Source organism: Phodopus roborovskii, unplaced genomic scaffold (assembly GCF_943737965.1).
Source record: "Phodopus roborovskii unplaced genomic scaffold, PHOROB, whole genome shotgun sequence".
Classification (NCBI taxonomy): domain Eukaryota; kingdom Metazoa; phylum Chordata; class Mammalia; order Rodentia; family Cricetidae; genus Phodopus; species Phodopus roborovskii.
In genome coordinates this window covers 4,336,085-4,357,126 of record NW_026126436.1, presented here as the reverse complement: position 1 = coordinate 4,357,126, position 21,042 = coordinate 4,336,085, and the positions used below count along the sequence as shown (strand labels likewise).

Below are 21,042 nucleotides of genomic sequence, written 5' to 3'. Positions count from 1 at the left end.
AGTAATCATCCTCATACGAAAATTCAGGCCTAACACAGTTTTAGTGTCCATGAATTCTGCTCAATACTTTGGATAGTCTTCAAAATCTTCTTGTTGTTTTAGCCAAAAAAAAGAAACCTTTTATGGTTATTTCTGTGTTAACTTCAGACATGGATACTGGAAGAAATACTAAAGTTTCTAAAATTGTATCATGGACAATAATACCATCTAAACAGGGATCACCCTGCTACATACCCACTCCCTATGCCATTGTTCTTATGAAGGTCTACCTTCTGGTTTTGCTAAACTAGACAAAATGACACAGTAAACACTGATACACAACTCACAGGACATAAAACATTTTACAAAGTATCTCTACTTTAGCACTATACTTATTGTAAAAATGTACTTTTTTATTCTATGGACAGACACATACCACATTATCTTGAAAGTTGTGGTTACAAAGGCATTACTCATTTCATGGTGTTTTTCTATGGATACTTAGACTTCAGATTTTGTAGCCAAAGGTTTCCATTCTATTTGAGAGACTCTGAAGGACCTGTGAGTAACTGAAGCAACAACAGGCTTTCTTCACTGTAAACCCCTGAAGAATGGAGTTTAAGTACCTAAACTATTGAGATGTCAGCGATCTGATAAATAAGCACAGTGACAGTCACTGTTTGCTAAACATGGTAAACTTTAAAAAAAAAAAAAAAAAAAGTATAACCAAGGGGACCACAGACTTCTAAATGTTAAGCTTAAAAAAAAAAAAAAAAAAAAAAAAAAACAGGAATTTCTTTTTCTGTGCAGCCACGAAAGCAGCAGGCTCACAGAGCCTCGGCAGACGTGTCTGTGGACACAGACATGGTCACCTTGGCGATCTTAACGGTGCTCTTGATGCAGCTTTCCGCGGCCCTGTGCATGCTGGCTGTGTTGTTGGCGTGCTTGTGCAGGCAGTCTGAGTCCCCCATGCTGTTATCTAGAGGCTGCGCAGTACCTTCGCATGAAGGAAACATGCTGCGGAAAGCATGTCTCAGGTCCTTGCTCCTCAGAGCGTAGATGATGGGGTTCACGGTGGAGTTCAGCAGGCAGAGCATACTACAGAAGGCAAACACCGTCTTGATAAGCTTATTCATCTTTCCAAAGACATCATATACCATGATTGCAAGCAGAGGGCCCCAGCAGATGATCAACACTACCAGTATCAGGACCAGGGTTTTTGCCAGCCTAATGTCCATGCGGGCTTGGTCGGGCCGAGTCACCTGCACCTTGCCATCTTCTGATGTGTGGATGATGATGCTCTTCTGGGTTCCACGTTGAATCATGCGGACTGCATGGCTGTGGGCCTTCCAGAGAATGTACATGTATGCATACACAATGAACAGCAGCAGCACGCTGGTAACCCCAATCCAGAACATCAGGTAGGTTTCATCAATGAGTGGGAAAATGTCGGAGCAAACAGATTGCAGCTTCTTGCAGTTCCAGCCAAGGAGAGGCAGCACAGCAATTACTATAGCAATAGTCCACATCAGACAAAAGGCCACCACGGCCTTGGGCCTGGTGACGATCCTCTTATAGGCCAGAGGCCTGTGAATGGATATGTACCTGTCGATAGCTGTGAGGAACAGGCTGCCCACAGAAGCTGTGAAGGAGGCGGTGACCCCACCCAATTTGAACAGAAACACATTGGGGCTGTCTTTACGGTGGAACACATGGAAGTCAACAAAGCTGTAGACAAAAATGACACTCCCCAGGAGGTCAGCCACCGCCAGACTGCCAATGAAGTGGTAGGAAGGCCTGCATCGAAGACTGCGAGAGTGCAGGATGACACACAGCACCAGCAGGTTCTCCAGAACCGTGAAGGTGCCCAGTGTGAGGGACAGCACGGCAATGGCCAGTTGCTGACTGGGGTTCAGAATCATGAAGCACTCCATGTCCATGAAGTTCTCCCCACACTGGATGTTCTCCTCATTCTCTTTGTATGACGAGAGGGACTTGTTGTAGAATTCTGTGATGTTTGTTGCGTCTACCACTGGCACCAATTGGGAGTTGTCTCCTGCAGTCATCTTTTCTTGGAAGGGACTACCCCTGAAGGAAGTCAGAGGGAATTTCTGAGGGAAGTATCCTAATTTGGATGCCATGTCTCCTTTGATGTCTTCGTACTGAATGTCATTTGAACCCACGTAGAGGAGGTCTGTGGTGATGGTGCGGAAGGTGGTATCTGCAAGGCCATCCAGGATCGACTTCATAACCTCAGTCTTCAATTAGGCCAGACTCACGGTGATGGAGAAAGAGATACCAGGAGAGAAGCCTAGTAGGAGGGAAAACAGAAAAGCTGAGTGGTAAGAAAGTCAGGAGGGTAAGAAACAGAAGCACTGGGCACCATAAATCAGTGTCGCCTCTGAACACAGAGGCTCAGTCAACACAATGAGTCAACTCAGAGAAGAGCTCCTCACCCCACAAAACAAAAACACCAGGAGATGGAGAGCCACACATCAGACACATGATTCTCATTTCTTAAAGTCTTTGAACCAAAGTCAGTGAGTCCTGCATGGACCTGCACAGTCAAATACACCAAGCTCAATGAAATAAAGTTCACTGTGTACAACATGGAAAGTGTTGGTCACTAGGCATCTACTATCAAGTATACAGAAATCTGTGATGATGTGGCTTGGGCAGCAAGCTCACAGAACAAAATCCCTGCCCTGTGATATACCCTAAAAGACAGGTGAGACTAAACAGGCAAGACAACCCAAACATGAAAGCATAGAAGCAAAGGTTGAGCTGTCCAGTTTAACCATGAAGGAGGACATTTATGACAACCAGAGGTAATTCCAAACCACAGTGGGAAGATGTTCTCCACCACTCATATTTACTCATCCATAGGAAGGGAGATTGAGATCAAGGCATGCCTGATAGGAACTTACAAAAATATCTATGCCAATCAGGCAAACAACACAAATACTGTGCAGAGGCGTATGGAATCCCAAGGTGAACATGAGGAAGGTGGTGATGATGAAGGGCACTTCAGGAAAGCACCCTCAGTGAGCTGACATGGAGGACAGGAGATAGCCCTGACGGCGTCCAGTGATTCCCAAGGAGACTGGGTTAGAAATGAGGATGACTAATACAATGCACCCTTCAACCCCAAGTTAAGCAATTTGGTGTTATTTTCAACATAAATAGCAAGAGAACTAATCTCACAATTCACAAATTCTTAAAAGATGTTTATTTATCTCTTTATAAAAATCCTTACAAATGCAGGGTGATACATGTGACAATTAAATTTGCTGTTTCTGTGTATAATGTATGAGAAGCTATTAGTTTTTGAAGCAAACTTTAAAAAAGTCTTTTTGCTAAAATACAGAGAACCTATCTGTCAGGGTAGTTAACTTATTAATATGCAATCTACTCAATAAATGAGAGGGCACCATGGCATATCACTCACTGCTCCAGACACTTAACAGATGAAGCCCTCGGGGACTCTGACATATACCAAGGGAGATGGTCAGCTAGCTCCACATCTACAGGCAAGGCGGCTGCCCCTGCTGGTGACAGTGCTGTGGAGCATCAAAGGGGGCTTCCTTAAGAAAGGATGCTACCCCACTATCTGTGATGACTATGGGAGGGGACAGGACACAACAAAGAGGACTTTCTAATTGTTACCTCAAATTTCACAATTTTTAAAAAGCAACTTTGGATAGGCATAAAGTGGTGGGCATGGCCCTCCTTCCACACTCTGCTGCCTCCAAGTCCAAGCCTTACCACTTCTTACGAGGGTCAGATCACAAGTGTAGCTTTCCTGGCCCCAGAACTGATCACTGTCACACACCTGCTGGAGGGATCCTCACAAACATATGAGGATTATATAACTCTTATTTCAACCTCGCTGTCCTAAAGACCAAACACAACTTGACACAAGTTCCCCTTCCAGGATCAAACAACCCAGGCGAGCCCCTGTCCTTCTGACCCTCTCTCAGTTGCTCTTCCTGAGTACATTCCAACTCCTTTGACCATCCATCGGCATGCTTCTTGGAGAAGTTCAGCACAAAGCCTTCCATGTTCCAACCCTCCTCCTTCCAGCCCCACCTCTCCTCAGCCAGGTCTCCCCAGTTGGGCTGTAGAGTTCAGTCACACACACACACACACTCCTGTGATTCTCACTGCCACTAATTCTCTTCCGTTCGAACATCCTCTTTCTCTCTCCCTGCTTGAGACCCCCACACCACCCTCACCAATTTGTTGCCTCTATTTCCCTTAGCTCACTGTTTGCCATACTCAGACAAAGCCCCATCTTTGGGGCTCTCTGAAAAATGAAACAATTCTATTACAGTATTTACCTGGTCTGCTTCTTGCTCCCAAACTCCAGCGAAAGTTCAATGAGGACCACACTGAGGGTTTTATCTTAGTGTTTAGTCATAGCTCAATGCATAGCACACAGAGATGCTGGCAAGAAAGATGCAGAAATAAGACCAAAGCCCAGCATCCACAAATGGCGCTTGATGCTCTTCAATTCCTTTATTAAATAAATAGCTCTTCTGAATTATCAGCCTCAGCCTGGTTGCAAGTAGCTCTCAGGTGTTTTCTAGTTCCCTCTTTGTATTTGTCTGTCATATCCTTTCCAGCATAATTGTTTCTTCACTAAAATGCCTGTGTGTCCTGTCTTATGAATCAGCTCTTGTACTTTGCAAATTTGTTTGTTGAACAATTCAATTTACATATGAAAACCTTTATCCAGATCAAAGGAATGTTGTAGAATTTCCCTATGTCTGTACTTTGTCCCCAACCCTGGGAGGTGACTCACTGGTCTTGAAATACACTAACATATTGGCACACCTTCCTCCTGCCCTTCTCTCTGTCTAAATGCTCACATATAAGTCTTCTATAGCTAGAAGGATCTCCCTAGACTGGAGCCAGAGCTACCCCTGTGTTAGTAGGCTTAACAAGCTCCCCTACCTGATTATTCTATCATCAACCTCATGACATCATTTATCTACTGCCATAAGCAGAATGCAATTTCCAAACAGAATGCTGCACTTTCTAACTGCCTTTAGTTATGGGTAGCAGGGAACTGGGCTCTCTGGGGAAATGCTCACCTGATCTTAGTAAGATGCCAATGGCCTTTCATTATCTGGCATATTGAATGTGATTTACTATTTATTTCCTTTACTCAAAATTAAAGAAAAGAAAGGTAGCTAATTTTGAGACTCCTAGGGCCCCACCCTTCAGGCATCTTCTCTCAGGCAACTAGTTCTTCACTCTTCCCAGGTAGAAGCTACCTTTGAAGATTTTCAAATTGTATGTGTGTTTTGTATTTAGAATTACAAGGTTCAAATTCACACAGTACAGAAAGATATACTATGATACCCCTATCCCTGTGTCTTAGAAATGCATCTCTTAGAGCTAGAGGGGTTCTTCTTACTCTTTCTAGAGGCAGTTCATACACATTCAAGTGCGTGTGCATGTGTGTGTATGTGTGTGTGTGTGTGTGTGTTTACCATTCCTCTAATTTTTTAGACAATATTTGCATGTACTGTATAACTTTTAGATGTGAACACCAAAAGGGCCTGGTAGATGAATGTGATCAACCCCCTATTGACAGGAAGCTCGGAGGCTTTCCTATCTTTTGTTACTACAGATAATGCTGCAATGACTTAATCCCAACCACTTTATTTTTCACATTGTTTATGCTATTGTGAGTGTTCTTTCTAGTCATCGTAACTCTTAGTTTGAACTTGCTGTGACACCACCCCTTTCTTGGCCTCTATAATAAGGTGTACCTCTTAAGTACCACCACCATCACTAACACACTTTGAAGTACACAGAAAGCTTATTATAATCAGGAGGCTCTTTGGGCTTTTTAAATGTATCAACACATTTTATTTCTATAATGCTTTATGAGGTATGAGGTAAATAATATACCATTAGCACATCTAGTAGGTGGTAGAGCTGGGGCTGAGCCTGGGTATGGACCTCATTTCAAGGGCTGAAAGTAACCAGAGGCTGCACACTGGATATTGTGGATACACAGTCCCTGCTTTTAACCATCTCTCTCTAAGCTAAGACAGACACTGATTTCCCCTCAGTTTCCCTACTGATTCCAATCAGTGAAGCTCTGGTGAATGGAGAGAAAATTGCTATAGGAATTGGCAGACCAGGGTGGATGTCAGGCTACATCCACTCAAGCAATGGTTCTAAGCCTTAGTGTTTCATCTACAAGCTAGGGATAACAATGATGGTAATGATACCTAAATCACAGAACTGTTCGGAAAATTAACTCAAAATAAATCCTACTTAGGCCTGGCACAAAAATAAGTCTTCAATAAACATTACTGTCCACACTACTTACTATTGATGGCTCATCACCATACACTACATACTAACTGCATTTCAAGAATATATAATATATACTAATTACTACATTATATAGTAATTGTATTTCAAGAAAATGCATTATCTTAATTCACTTATGTGCTGCTTATTCAGTCATATCCTTGTATCAGAACATAAGCATGAGGCAGAGAGACGACACAAGCATGCTGAGGAGGAGTCTGACAGCCTGTCAACTGTATTTAGGCATTGAGGAACTTACCTACATTCTATCAGTAAACTAACACAGTGGCTTCCAGGCACTTATTTCTTACCTGATTCCCCAGGCAAGAAGGAGACCATTAGATATTTAGTAAATTATCCAGAATACAAATGAGAACCCATATTCCAAGGACTCCACAATTTCTGCTGTAACAATATGCCTGCTTCAAGGTTTAACAGGAACTAGATCAAAGTTATTTTGAGTCTTGTATTCAAACTGTATCTACTCTTTAAAAAAATAAGTGAAGGCAATACAATAGTAACTAATGATAATTCCTAACAAATAGCTATTTCCTATCCCAGCCCCTCCAGGTAAGTCTGCCTCCTGGCCTGGCACCAAGGATTAAGAGCCAGCACTGGAGAGAATCAGGGTTTTCAGGGATGGACAAGGGTTCAGAACTCAAAACTGTCTCGAATGATCACCATGTATGACCACAATGCCTATGGTAATACAGCCAAACACTTTCATTCTGACAACAGTGTGTCAAATATAAGCCAGAGACTTTGCGAGCTAAAATGTTTGACTAATAGAAGTCAGAGAAGAGTTCAAACTGAATGGACTTTGTGAATTTTAGGATATCAGAACAACACTGTGTACAGGCTATTGCAGATGCTAATGAGAGGCACTGGGGGGTTGTTTTGGGGTTTGGGGGGTTTGTATTTGTTTTTGTTTTGTTTTTGCATCTTTGGAAGTCTTTTCTTTATTTCTACATTTGGATTATTGCAGTAATTTCCACCTTATTATTCTTGCATGGAGAGTTTTCTTTGAGAGTTCATTAGTAATATAGCTTAGGCTTTGGGGGGGTGAAGCTGCTGTTAATTTTGTTTTTGTTTGCTAATGGGAAAATCATAATTGGAAATTCTAACAAGATGTGTAGATGTGCCTATTAAAGAAGCAGTTGGGGCTTATTTCAGTTATAGTGAAAGAATGGTTGAATGACAGCTAAAGTTTCCTAACAGCTTAATATAGAAACCGTGCCTTTATAGTAACAATAATAAAAATGTTTAAATGTATTGAATTTATCACCAGAGGAAAATCTTCAATTCTGTGCTTGGTACCATCTGTTCTTGTCCCCTCTCTTTGTGCAGACACCTGCACCTCTTTTCCCTCCTCTCCCAGAAAAAAAAAAATGCACAGTATCAACAAGCTAACTGTGGTAGTGACAAAAGAATTTTATGAGGATGGTAATGCATTGAGTTGTCTAAAAATATTTATGCAGGGTCCATATCCTTATTTCTATAATCACCAAGCATATAAAATAGCCATGTGTGAAATTGGCTATGGGGCTTAGGCTTGTATTCCTGGCAGCCAGGTGGGTGAAACAGGTGGGTTGTGAATCCAACCTAGGCTACCACAGCAGGGCCCTATCACTAACCAACAACAACAAAAGCTAGCCATGCTTCTGATTAGATGGAGTGTGGGATAAGCCTGAAAGCAAGACCTCATGCTACTGATTCTATCTGTACTGCTTAACCTCAGTTCTCTTGAGGGACTGTTTGGGTTTTGTTGGTTGTTTGTTAATTTGTTTGCTTGATTTTATTTTAAGCATATAAATGTTTTTGTCAATTGCATGATGGGTATCCATGGAAGTTAGAAGAGTGCTTTGGATCTACTAGAATCCAAAGGCAATAGTGAGCCACCATGTGGGTGCTGGGAATTGAACTCAGGTCCTCTTGCAAGAGCAGCAATTGCTCTTAATCACTACCTCTCCAGACCGTTTGTTTTAAGAGTGGTATTTCAAAAATGTAAGTGCTATTGCCCCTGAATCTGGGTTAAAACTCTTGTAATTAGGACCTGAGCAGCATCTCTGGAATAAAATGTAATAGGCTGGTACTTGTACATTACAGGACTTACCTTCATGATTACAGAAATCATCAGAATGGCTGGTATGGACATCGTTATAGGTTATACTGGCACACTACTGACATTCCCTGATATTAATATAAATGATTAAATGAGGCGGTGACAAGCTCATAATGTCTGAACTGAGAGGGTCTAGACCAAGTGAAAGTGCAGGTTCTTGCTCAACCCTGTTATTTCCCTACACATTTGTTCTGCTGTTCTGCTGTTCTGCTTGGAAGGCCTCATGAAGGTGTCTTATGGAGGGTTCACAAAAACAGAGGACCCAGTGGAAAGATGTGCTATTTTTTCACTCTCTTCTAGGAATGTCTGGGTTTTACTGATTTGTTCAAGAAAAGTACCTTGATTATCCATTTCTGTGAAGTTAGCAGGGAAAAATTTTAGTTGGCTCTTATAACCGTATTGCATCTAAGTCACAGATGGCCTCAATAGCCAGAGAAGCAGCATAACTCAATGAATGATGTTCTGCTGCCAGCTGAGCAGACAACAGTTCTTTCCTAAAACTACCTACTACACACTGTTTGGTCATCCTTTCCATCATCTTCTACAGCTATGTAAATAAAGAGTTAACTTAATTATGATGATAATTCAGGCAAAAAATAGATAATATTTCTTCCTTGTATTTTCTTCCTTGTATTAATGTCAGTTCATCATATATATATATATATATATATATATATATATATATATATATACACACACACACACACACACACACAGGCTCTCAAAGCTTCAGCTCATCACATATTTTGTAAAAGAAAAAAAGGAACTTATTAAACACACCGTTTTCCCTGGTCTGTTCTTTGCTAACAATAATATTAGTGTTTTTCTTTTAAAGTCTATCAATTAGTATGAACTATAGACATTAGGAAACTTACAAGACTGTATTTTCTTGCAAATAAAATGGGAAATATACCCTATTATTTAACACTTAGAGGCTAGTTAAAATTTAATTGCAGGGATCAAGAAAAATGATGCCTTGAAATTACGAGGGATTAAGCGCTTTGAGTTGCCAATGATACAAGAAAACCCTTCCGCAAAGGTGAGCTAGTAATATACTGAAATGACTTATTGACTTGGGTAATAATATCCATTTACCATTTAATTCTACTCTGTGGCTTACATGTTTGCTCCTACTAAGTGCTTTGACCTTTTCTGTGAAAGAGATATATTTTCCACAGTCTGGAAAGACTGTGGTTATGGAAGCAGCCTTTTCCTAAAAGAGAATATACAGTTTCAATTCAATAAAAGCTTCATAGAGTTGTATTTATCTTATACATGATGTTTTCTCATTAAAAGTAGAAAGCAATAGATTATTCTAGACCATAAAATATGTAGAATCCAGTTAATGGGTTCTTATTTTTACAGGTCATTATCAAGGTCTGCACAGCAATGGTTAAAAATACTCTATATGATGTCAACTGTGTAACATAGCTTTCACTTTTCTTCCTTTCATCTACAGATGAAGAGTGTTTTCACTTTGAATCCATGAGCGTATAAATTAAGTCTAAAGAAAAGCCAAATATGTTCTTTGGCTTCAAATCTTAGATTTGGATGAATAAATGCATATTAAAGAAAATCTGAATTTCCCTATATTTTTGCCTCAGAATCATCTGAATGACACATTATTTTTCTTTAGTATTATTGTGGCACAAATAAATGTCAGCCCCCATTCTGCATAAGGACAACTGAGGTTCAGAAAGGCAAAAGCTTTGCCTAACTAAAGCCTCCAACAGCAGTTTTAGGGAAGGTGATCCATATCTGCATAACTCAGACTCCTTGCTTCTCACTCTGTGGCCCAGGAAATACCTACAGCACCCTATCAGTTTTTAGACAAAGAGAAGAGTTTGTTTGGGCAAGAGATATCATAAGCATTTCATGATAGCATTACTCGGTAAACAATTAAAATCTGAAGGGGCGAAACAATCCAATGACAACAGAAAGGTTGCCCCAATCACCTGCTCAGCATTCTTGTCCCATGATCTTCAGGGACAAGCATAACAAACAGCTACATGTTATAATTCCCGATTCTGAATCAGCATCTTGGTTGAAATGACTGTCAGCAAATAGATAAAATCTAAGTTATCTTTGTCGCTATTGTTTTTAATTAGGTATGATGGGATCTGTATGTGTGCGCCTTGTTTGTGCCTCATTAGTCAATTTACAAGGGTTGTTTATGGTAATGACACATTTCTACACCTCCACTGGGATATGAAGAGGCCACCTTCATGTCTGGCACCTTTCTCACACCTTCTCACTTTAGAACAAGACATGATGGCTGTTAGTAAACAAGAGCTTGAAGCAGCCACTCACTACATAGCAAAATGCAATTGGGTTTTCTTAAACACTGAATAAATCCCTAAGGCCACTTCCCAAGTTCTGAGCTGAATCAACATAGACAAATTATGTAAACTTTATGCTCCTTCAAAATGAAGGCCTGTTAGACTCTTAGCATGTGTCAGTATCAGCTGTGTGACTGCAGGATGTCTGATGGATGCTACATGCCTTCACATGCTCATTAGTACATTTCTATTGGGCATGTACTCTGTGCCTAACACAGACATTATGCTGCTCAAAGGCACGGACATTTTCTGCAATGTATTACTCTGCAATGTTTCACACTTGTGTAGTAGCTATGGATTGAGTAAATAAATCAAAGGACACAATACTTTAACCCAGTCCACCCATCAAATAAAACCTATGCATATGCCTGCCCCTTTACACAGTTAAATATTAGGATATGAGTTATAAGGACTATGGGGTGTGCCTTGAGAATTTCTCCCAGGAGAAACTGGGCAATGCTGAGCATGCAATCTCTCCATGCAGGACCTCTGCCCGTCTTAGAACCTGGTACAGAGCAGACTACTGAATGGATGCCATTATGCAAACATAATTTCACAGAATGACTTTCAAGGGTAAATAATTGCCCTCAGCATAAAGCCAATTGGTCATTAGGAGATTAAATCTTAGTCTTGGTCCCATACAAATATCCATCTGAAAATGTTAAAATGACATAAAACCTACCAATAGTTTTCAGATGTAACTTGTAGAATTGAATGCAGAAGTCAAGCACAACAATTGGGTGCTTACTTTAAAACAAAACAAAAAAAATTAATTCTTGTTCACTCTGAGTTAAGATGAACTATAAAAATTAATCATGTGCCTGAGATCTTTGTAATATACACAGACTTGAATGGATCCTAATACATGCTTCCAATACACCTTTAAAGATATATAAACCCATTCATAATAGACATTTTACTTTCCCAAGTGTACGCTAACATACTGGTCTTTCTCAAATGGCCAGTCAAGAGAAGCTATGTGAAAACTCAGCTACTAGATAGAGTGGCTTTCAAAATCCCTCAGGAATCAAACTGTTATTCTGTTCACTGGACACAGCTCTTGCTTTGGTTGAGCAACTTCTTCTGCTACAATATTTCATGAATGTACTGCTGAATTAATTAAAATAAGTCATGGAGGTTAAAATTTGTCATTGCTACTATCTACAAAAACTAAATTCTTAATTACTTTTCTGAGGTAAGAAATTGATATATTAATAAAAATTAATTGGAGATATTTAGAACCCTAACCCTGAATTTTGACTCAAGAAAGTAATTAATAATTAGTAAAGAGGCTGGAAAGATGGCTTGGTGGTTAAGAGCACTGGTTACTCTTCAAGAGGACCTGGGTTCAATACCCAGCACCCACATGGCAGCACAAAACTATCTGTAACTCCAGTTGTAGGGGATGTGACACCCACCCAAAAAATGAATTAGTAAAGAAAAGTTCCACTGAAAATAAATATGTTTATTCTGAGTAATACTGAAAGTAAAATGGGAGGTCTCAGGAGCTCAACATCAACTCTAATAACAAACTCATTTCTATTTTATGAAATATTTAGCCTTCTAGCTTGCAAACATAAAATCATCAACACAGATCATAACTAATTCTGAGATGAAAATGAATGAAGACTCTCTTATTATTGGGATTAATATGAGGTATTTCACAAGAGAAACAAATATTAGTTCCAATAATCATATTCATTGAGAACAAGGATAATTCCTAAATGATTCAATTCCCTTCCTATTATTGTATCACTGGAATAATTTTAAATGAATTGTATTGTTATTTAAGTCCAAGATTTCCTTTAAACATTATTTTAAAACTACAAGATTAAGTATTAGGTACTTTCGTTTAAATGATCAGAAATATTTGGTGTGTACCAGTAATGTAAGATATAAGCCAAAGGATGTTTTCAGGATGCAAATAATTACCTTCACATGGATGTGGAAGTACAAGGCTTCAGTGGCAATGCAAAATACACTATGTACTTGTGAAGCAAGAAATGGGATAAAAGTGCAGAATCTCCATGGCATTGTGCACATTCAAGGTCAAACTTATTCTGGGGTTTGTGTGTCACAATTACAAGATTCTGAACTGAGCTGGAACTGAAAGTGCCTGGAAAAAATGATGTGAAGATAAAGAACTAGGTTGGCAAGACAAGAGCAAACGAGCAGAAAGTTCATCCAACTGCACACCTTAAGGACAGTCTGATAAGTTGCCTAGTGGTTTCTATGGGCAACACACTTAGCACACAGGTCAGTGGCTATTTTTCCAGTCAGCAGCAGCAGCAGCAGCAGCAGCAGCAGCAGCAGCAGCAGCAGCAGCAGCAGCAGCATCCTCTAGGAACTAAGGACCAATGTAAATCCCCAGTTTGGATCTATAGAGTCTGAAATGGTAGAGTTGGGCACATCTATGCTGTTAACAAGAGTTCCAGGAAATATTTCTGGAATTTAAGAATCACTGGTTAAAATTAAAAAGCTTATGAAAAAGATGGAACATTGAAAGAGAGAGTTATCCTTTAAGAAGACTGGAGTTTAAGTAAGAAGACAGAATATTTACAAGCTTTGAGGTCACAAAATAGGTGAGAGGAGAAATTTCTGAAGGTAAAGTGGCTTCCTACAGTAGTGCATGAAGAAAGGCCAGGGCACTCCTGTCCAACTGGTACATAGGAACAGCAGTTTAGCCTGCAAATGAGAGTAGGGTTGGTTATCCTGTCAAGGTTTTGACTACAATTTGGGGCTCCCTCTGTCTTTTTTATGGAAACTTCCTGTTATATATTTTTATTCAGTAAAGGAAAGTGATTTCAAGATGTAATGCACACTGATCCAATAGATAAATATAAATTAAGAAACTATCATTTTCTCCTAATTCTATTTACAAACCTTATGGTCAGCTTTATACGGACGGGACTGCTACATATTTCTTTAGGCAACACTGAGAAGAAATCATTCATTGCTGAGCATAAAAGATGTTTTAAAAGTCAAAGAAATTAACACCTCAGCTTATTTTCTTAAGTTGGAAACATTTGTTTCTGTTCTTTGCTCCCAAACCATAAAGTAATGCATCACAAGAAATGAATGTGGAGGCTTTGCCAAGGCAGAGACTCTCAGTAGACTTACTGCTTGCATCTGAGGGCAATACAGTCTACAGTTGGTATCTTTTTAAAGTACCTAGGAACTACAAACATGTAGAAATATATCCAAAAATATTCAAATGTATAACTCTGAGCAACCATTTCCCAATTATTACAATGAAAATGAATCCCAGGTTACTTGATTATCATTCCCTCTTAGCTTTATGAGAAGTTAGATGTTACCTCTAAATGTAGTTGAATATTTGCAAAGCCCAGCTTCCTCAGAAGCAGGAGTACAGAATCCTTTGAATTTTTTTTTTTCATTTCAGTGATGTGTTAAACTTCCCAGCTTTCCTTTGTACCTCTTCATGTGCACTTGCTCATTGCTTGTGCAGAGGATAAAGGAAACATAGAAAATCCAGCTAGTGACCCACTGAAATGAGTTGAAATTTTAACAAGCCAAAACACTCACACACCATTCAACTGAGTGCCTCTTACAAGAATAGGTAAATGTGATTTTAAAGGAATGTAAAGCGAGTATTAATGGAAATGACATACTACCTCAATTTTTAGAATATTGATTCACTTGCTGTAGAAATAGTATTGTAAAATTACCAACTACAATGCAAGGCTTTATTGAAGACCAAATTTTAATTTGTTGTTGTTTTTAAGCATACTAGGATTTGTCAGCAGTTTTAATGCAGCACTCCCTATAGCTCAGCTGTCAAGACTCATAGTAACTACAGGTTTCTCCTTTAAAAGCATGACTCAAAATAATGGATGAAGAAATGGCAAAGAGTAGAAAGGGACCTTCCCATTGAAGCATAAACTTTGACAAACTAGATATCCTAATTACGTTGTATTTTAATTACATTTAAATATACATAGACAGTTTCTGAGAGCATTTGCCAGTATATTAAACACCGCAACAGATTGCCTGGCGCAGCTCTCAGAGATGCCTCTGCTTTTCTTTAAAAAGCAAGAGCATGGAATTTGTTAGTAGGAAAAAAATAGATATTACATTATCAGATATAGGAAATTGTACTGCACCTTCTTTCTTGAAGTTAAAACATGCTGATTAAATGCTACTCGTAGTTGATAAAAAGTAATAAAGAATTAGTCAAAAGTATTAGTTCTACTCAGCTTTTATGACTATAAACAACTAAGAATGCAAACAAGAGTAAGAACCTAACATTAAGTAATAAGATTTTACTGTTAAGAGAAAAGTTTCATTTGAGTTAGAAAATGGGGGGTTTAAACCACTGTCATCCCCTCCAACAACTGCAAAATCTATTTTATGAAACTCACTCAAAAGTACAAACTGCAATGCAAGTAGCCCAATGAGACAAAAATAAACACTTGTCTGGAAAGTAAGAGTTCTCATCTAATAAGTTCCTATACATTTATTCAAAAGTAAATGACAAAATAAAGAAAGTGAGACTTCAAAGTATCCTTAAAATGCAGGTGTTAAAATCTCTCCAGCTAAGACCAGGACAGAATTCTTGTCACTGCTAGGACTGATGTCAGGACCACTTGCTCATTCATGTTTGGAGAACAAACAGTTATTCAAAAGCAAAACACACGTGCACATGCATGAACACACAAACACACACACAGAGAGGTAGAGAGAGAGAGAAAGAGAGAGAGAGAGAGAGAGAGAGAGAGAGAGAGAGAGAGAGAGAGAGAGTCAACTAGTATTGTCCTCAAGAATTTCATGGTCACTGTTAGAAAAGTAACCTGTCCAAACATTTAAAAAAAAAAAAATACATGCACCTGGGTTTCCTAGAAAAAAATCTGCAGTGGAATGTATTTCACTCTGCCATGATACTCTGTTCAGTGAAGAAGCATAACCCAAGAAAGCTTTTAGTAGATATTTTCTGCTCCAAATTACAGGTAATCACACTGATTCATTTAAGGAATGGCTTTGTCCTATTATTACCCATCTCCCATAAATACACCTATTATCCATGTAGCAAGCCTAAGGAAAACATTCATGTAATATTAAGCAATTGAATAACGGTAAGAGGTGATGGACACTCTAAATTTAACCCTCCTCTTCTGCTCTTACATATTTCCTATGATTTTAACATCCTTATAATCACATGATAATGTTTGAAGCAGTATGAAGCAAATGGGGTTATTTTAACATGCATTTTGTGATATTTTTGCCAATTGGTAAACCCAAAACTATTCATTATCAAAACTGGCAAACCCATTGGTGTTTATGATGAATGTAATCAAATGTGTTGATGCTCATCCTGGTGTATTTACACGATTCTTAGAACACACAAGAATGCAGCGGATCTCCACCTACCATGGAAAACAAAACAGACTTGTTTTGATTCAAGGTGAATACTTTCTTTTGCTTAGACTCTTCTGGGTCCATCTGTATAGTTGCTTAGAACTTGGACTATTTCCCAAAATTGCAGTATTCATTAAAAATCAGAATACTATTCTCAAATATCTAAAAAGGCAACATACCTAAATTTTTCATGTATCTATAATAGACATGAGAAAGTTTTCATGCATATGTACAAAAGTGTGTCTACACCGTTCATTTTTTAAAATTATGCAATATAGAGTTTGAGAGCATTGATATTCTGGGTGACATTTATCACTTCTTTTAGTCCAGGAAATATTTTAGAATTTGAAATGAACTTGATAATATGAATCTAATCTAAGAACATACAGCTAAGTGAATTAAATAGTTATTAAAGAATTAACAATTCTTTGTCTTGTGTTGAAGCAAAGTGTTGAAGTCTCAACCCACACAAAAAGAGAATCTGTACAGTTATAACATGAAGTTAGCAATATTTTTATATAAAAACAAGATTGGGAAAGAGCTGGAGATTTGGGGAGAGGGTACAAAATAGGAAGTTCAAATATATAAATGATGTTTTTATTCTCTCTTATTCTTTTCATTATCTACCAACCAGTAAGAGAAAAATAAACAGAACTGCATGTCTCTGCAAATATAGGTGTGCAGTTTGTCACTTGGCCCTGGAAGCTTTTTAAAAAGACATTCAGTCCAGGTTTTTCAGTAAAAAACAACAACAACAACAACAAAACCCAGAATTACAAATAATTTAAACCCAAAGGCTAGTTTCACTCTTTGAACTCAATTAGAAATGATGACTACCAAAATGGGATATATAAGGCTTACGCCTGGGAAGACACAACATCCTTTAAAAAACTCTGAAATATGTTCCTTATGCAACTAAACTAACGCAATTACCAGCAAGAGTAACGGGCAACATCCTAAGGGGAGACTCCATCTCACTAACCAAATTCAAGAAGCTATCACCAAATTGCACTTTACCAATTATGTGTCATTGGGTATAACTAAATCTAATTTCCTACTTTTTCTTCTTGTAAATTCCTGACTAGCTAGTTATGGGAAATTACTTATTAGGCCAACTGTTTTCTGGAAAGAAGCATTTGGTAAGTGTGATGAACTCTAAACTGCTAGTATAAGTTCAATTTCATAATACTTGGTTCTCATACAGAAATTCAACTCTAATTTCCAGGACCAATACACAAGACAACCAAGGAGCCTATCTAAACATCTTGGTGGTTGATGCTAATTCTGAGACAAAGCAAAGGAGAATGTCATAGATTGTTATGAAGAGTTTCACAGGCTTTGCCTTCATAATTAATAAGCTGACACAGCATACTAAACACTTATCAACACAATCACTGGGGCTGCTTCCTTCTTGGGGAAATAGCGAATACGAATTATCTGTAATACACCAATATGTCACAAATATCATGGTTCTTCAGGAGAATTTCATCCCCAGCAGTTTCATCTGGGTAACATTTAACAATTTCACTATTTTAACATTTTGAAATGCCAAAAAGAACACACTGATCCTGCAGCTAGGCTTATTAGAGAAGAGCAGTCTCGCAGGCAAGACAGAAAGGAACACAGTCCGCTGGGAGATGAGTAGCAGGAAAAAGCAGAAAACACTAGAGAGCAAACAAAGCCGAGCCCTGCTCCACTGTGAGGTCTGATTTTCACCAGAATTTAAAACTTTACACGCACAATTAAGTATCATCACCTATGGCTTAATTAAGGTTCTAGTAACAGCATCCCTTTCTATACACAGCCACTGATGTCATTCATATTTGGGAGCAGAAATATCAGGTTTGTCTGCTTAACAAGGAGCATGCAAGCATAGTAATTTGGAAAGGTCAGAAGTGAGTGTTCCCACCATGTGGCATTATTGCAACCTCATGGAGGATCAGGAACACAATGAGACCTCCCCAGTCAGACACTTGATACATACATACCTCAGCCACAGTGTTCCTTGTTTGGAAAGGGAGACATCTTTTGAAGCAATAAAAGAGATTGTTCAGAGTAAGTTCTCCTAATGACCTAAAATGATTAGTTAAAAACAAACAAACAAACAAACCTGTATCAGCATCAAGCCCTTTTCCCAGCTACAGAAGCTGCTAGTGTGCCTACAAATAAGCACCTGCAATATGTGCTACTTAACATTCTGGAGGTGCATGGATTCTGTTCCAGTGTGGATGTAACCAGAAAATCATTTCTTTCGGTTAAGAAACTATCCATGGCCTTTCGTTTTCATAAAATTGCTAGTAACAGAGTTGGAGAAGGAGGGGGTTGGTGGGGGGGCAGAGAAAAAGCAATCAGTAGATTTGGCTCCCTTTCAAATCGTCAAAAGCTGGGACTGAAAAGCAACACTTTAAATCAGACAGTCCTGTGGGAACCTCGAAGGCTGGTCGCTACTACTTTCTCAATTTTCTGCCAGTTGGACTTATGTGGGGAGTGACCCCACAGATAATCCGTGCCCACTGAATTTCCTGTGAGCATGCGCATTTTCCCATTGTTCAAAGGAATTAACTTGGTAATGAAAATGAGAAGTTATGGGACCCAGAGAGGTATCTTTCAATGCCTTTAAAAACCAGTAAATCTGCTCAAATCTCTCAACGGATTAAATGCCCAAGGAGGCTTAATACGACAAGAAATAAACAAAGGCATGAATAGCTCGCTAATAGCTCCTATTTGGAAGAAAAAGATGGGAAACAGAATGCTTCATAAATAGGTTTACTATATTTTTTCTCATCTCCCTAAAGCCTTTAAGACATAAACCATGTACTACCATTAGAAACATGCATCTTGCTTTATACTTTGAAATGACCAGTTTTTCACGTCTGTCATAGACATTTGCATTCAGAAGATGCTCCACTCAAGACTTGTAAGCCTTACCAAGAAATGCCTTTTTTTAAATAAAGCATCAACTTTGTTCACCTGATGCCAGCTCTTAGTTACATGGTCCTATAACATTCAATTACTATGCATACTGGTTTTTCCTTAAAGAGAAATGGCTACTGTAGCTATCATTCTGTATCAGAGAAGTTCATTATTTGACATAGACTTCTTTACATGACATTTAATATTTTGATTGAGTCGTTTTCTAGATTTTGGTGCAGAGAAGTGTATTCCTCTGGAAGACTTGGTTTCTGATATGGTTAAAAGACATCAAATATCATCTCAAGCGCTTGTTTTCCCAAACATGCACAATTACACATTTTCTACAAACAGACATTAGTGTATACAGAGCTAGGTGCACATTCAGTATATTAGAAACGGTAGAAGCCTCCAGAAGTAGCTCAGACTACAGTTAACAAGCTGGAACTATACAGCTAAGTAAACACCACCGACGCACGATTTGCTTCTCCTGGAACACGAACTCCGCGCTTAGGACACCTGGGGACCACTGGCCAGTACCGAGGGGGGCGGGAGGCGGAAAAGCTATTCCCAAACGTCACTGTGCCAAGTCTTACCCTTCGCATCCCCCGGTCCACGGGCCAGAAGCTCCCTCGGCACCTGTCGCCCAGCCAAGAGACTGGCTCTCTGCTACAAGGAAATTTGCCCCCCGACTCTACGAGAGCTCTGCAGACAGTCCAGGCTCCCGCCTGAGCCAGGAAAAGGCTCTGGCGCCAGGGGAGCCCGAAGGAGGCGGAGGCGGAAAAGAAGTAGAGAAGGTAGAGGCAGAGAGCGAGCCGGGAGGCGGCGCGGGGCGCGGCGGGGCGGGGTAGAGCGGGGCGTGCCTGCGGCGATCGGTCAGTAAGTCAGTCGGTCTGCGCGCCCGCGTCCCCAGCCTCCAGCACTCGTGCGCCACAGCCCCCGGGACTGTCGCCCTTGGGCTCTGGCAGGCCCGGGGTCGTTCTCTAGCTCTCCCTGGCGTCCCGTTGACCGCGCTGGCCGGCTTGGGGCCGCCCGCCTGGGCCAGCCCGAGCGCCGGTCGCCGCGCCCTGCTCGCGGTCCCTGCCTCTCTCTCCGCTTGCGCGCTGTCTCTGGCTCGCTCTCGCTCCAGTCCCATTTATGAAGCGTGGTCCCATCACGTGTTAATGAGCCTTTGTCCTGCCCTGGCAGCGGCGGCAGCAGAGACTCCGCCAAGGGATCTGAGCGGGGAGGGACCGGCGCGTGGCGCCCGCGGCTCCAAACTTTGCTGCGCGGTGCCCGCTGCGGCTCTGGCCCGGGGGCTAGAGAGGGCCGGCCCTAGGCGCGCTGCGCCCACTGTGTCATCCTCATTCTCCGCCACCGCCGCGGCCCGGGGACCCCGCGGCCTGACCCTGCTCTGCCCCCTGGCACCCTCCTACCCTGGCGGGGTCAAAGGGGGCGAGTGCCTCACTGCCCGCGACCTCGGGACCGTTAATCACGCGCGCTGCTCAGCGCCAGCACCTCGCGGGAGGTCACGCACCGGGCGTCCGGGGCCGAGAACCAAAGCAGCAGACACTCAGTCCGGGTGCGGTCTCCACCCGACCCTCCCCTACGCGCCGCCCCTGCTCCCTCAGCTACCTGGCCACTGCCACTAGTCCTCAGCCCTCGGGGCGCACGACGTCGCCCGGGCGCCTCCAGCACTGGCCCGCGCGACCACTCGGGCGCGCCCAGCCTCAAGCGGTGGCCGCACACGCTCGGCACCGTGGGCGGCCGGCGCCCCCTCCCCAGCTCTGGTTCTCCCCGCACCTCCTGTTCGCGGGGAGACGCCGCTGCGGCGGGCGGGGGCTCTGCTGGGGCGGGCGCCTGGGGACCGGCGGTGCGCCCGGCCGCCGCCGCAGGAATTAGGGGACATGCTCGTTAATTGGTTCCACTATCCGCCGCTGTCTGCCTCCTGTGTGCACGGATCAAACCTTAATTGGTCTTTACATTTATCACGGAGAATTGCAA

General features: G+C 40.9%; 1 protein-coding gene across 1 annotated transcript; it reads right to left on the bottom strand.

Moving 5' to 3' along the window:
• Positions 1-755: 755 nt before the first annotated feature.
• On the bottom strand, positions 756-20,162 carry Cnr1 (cannabinoid receptor 1). The gene is made up of 2 exons (XM_051187500.1): positions 19,656-20,162; positions 756-2,290 (listed from the first exon to the last, which is right to left on the bottom strand). Exon 2 carries the CDS (start codon positions 2,226-2,228, stop codon positions 807-809), a length of 1,422 nt encoding a protein of 473 aa, XP_051043457.1. The 5' UTR covers positions 2,229-2,290; positions 19,656-20,162; the 3' UTR covers positions 756-806.
• Between the last annotated feature and the right edge of the window lie 880 nt (positions 20,163-21,042).

Bases quoted from the DNA above. Each gene is read 5' to 3' on its own strand.
- Cnr1 (XM_051187500.1), bottom strand. From the start codon at position 2,228: ATGAAGTCGATCCTGGATGGCCTTGCAGATACCACCTTCCGCACCATC.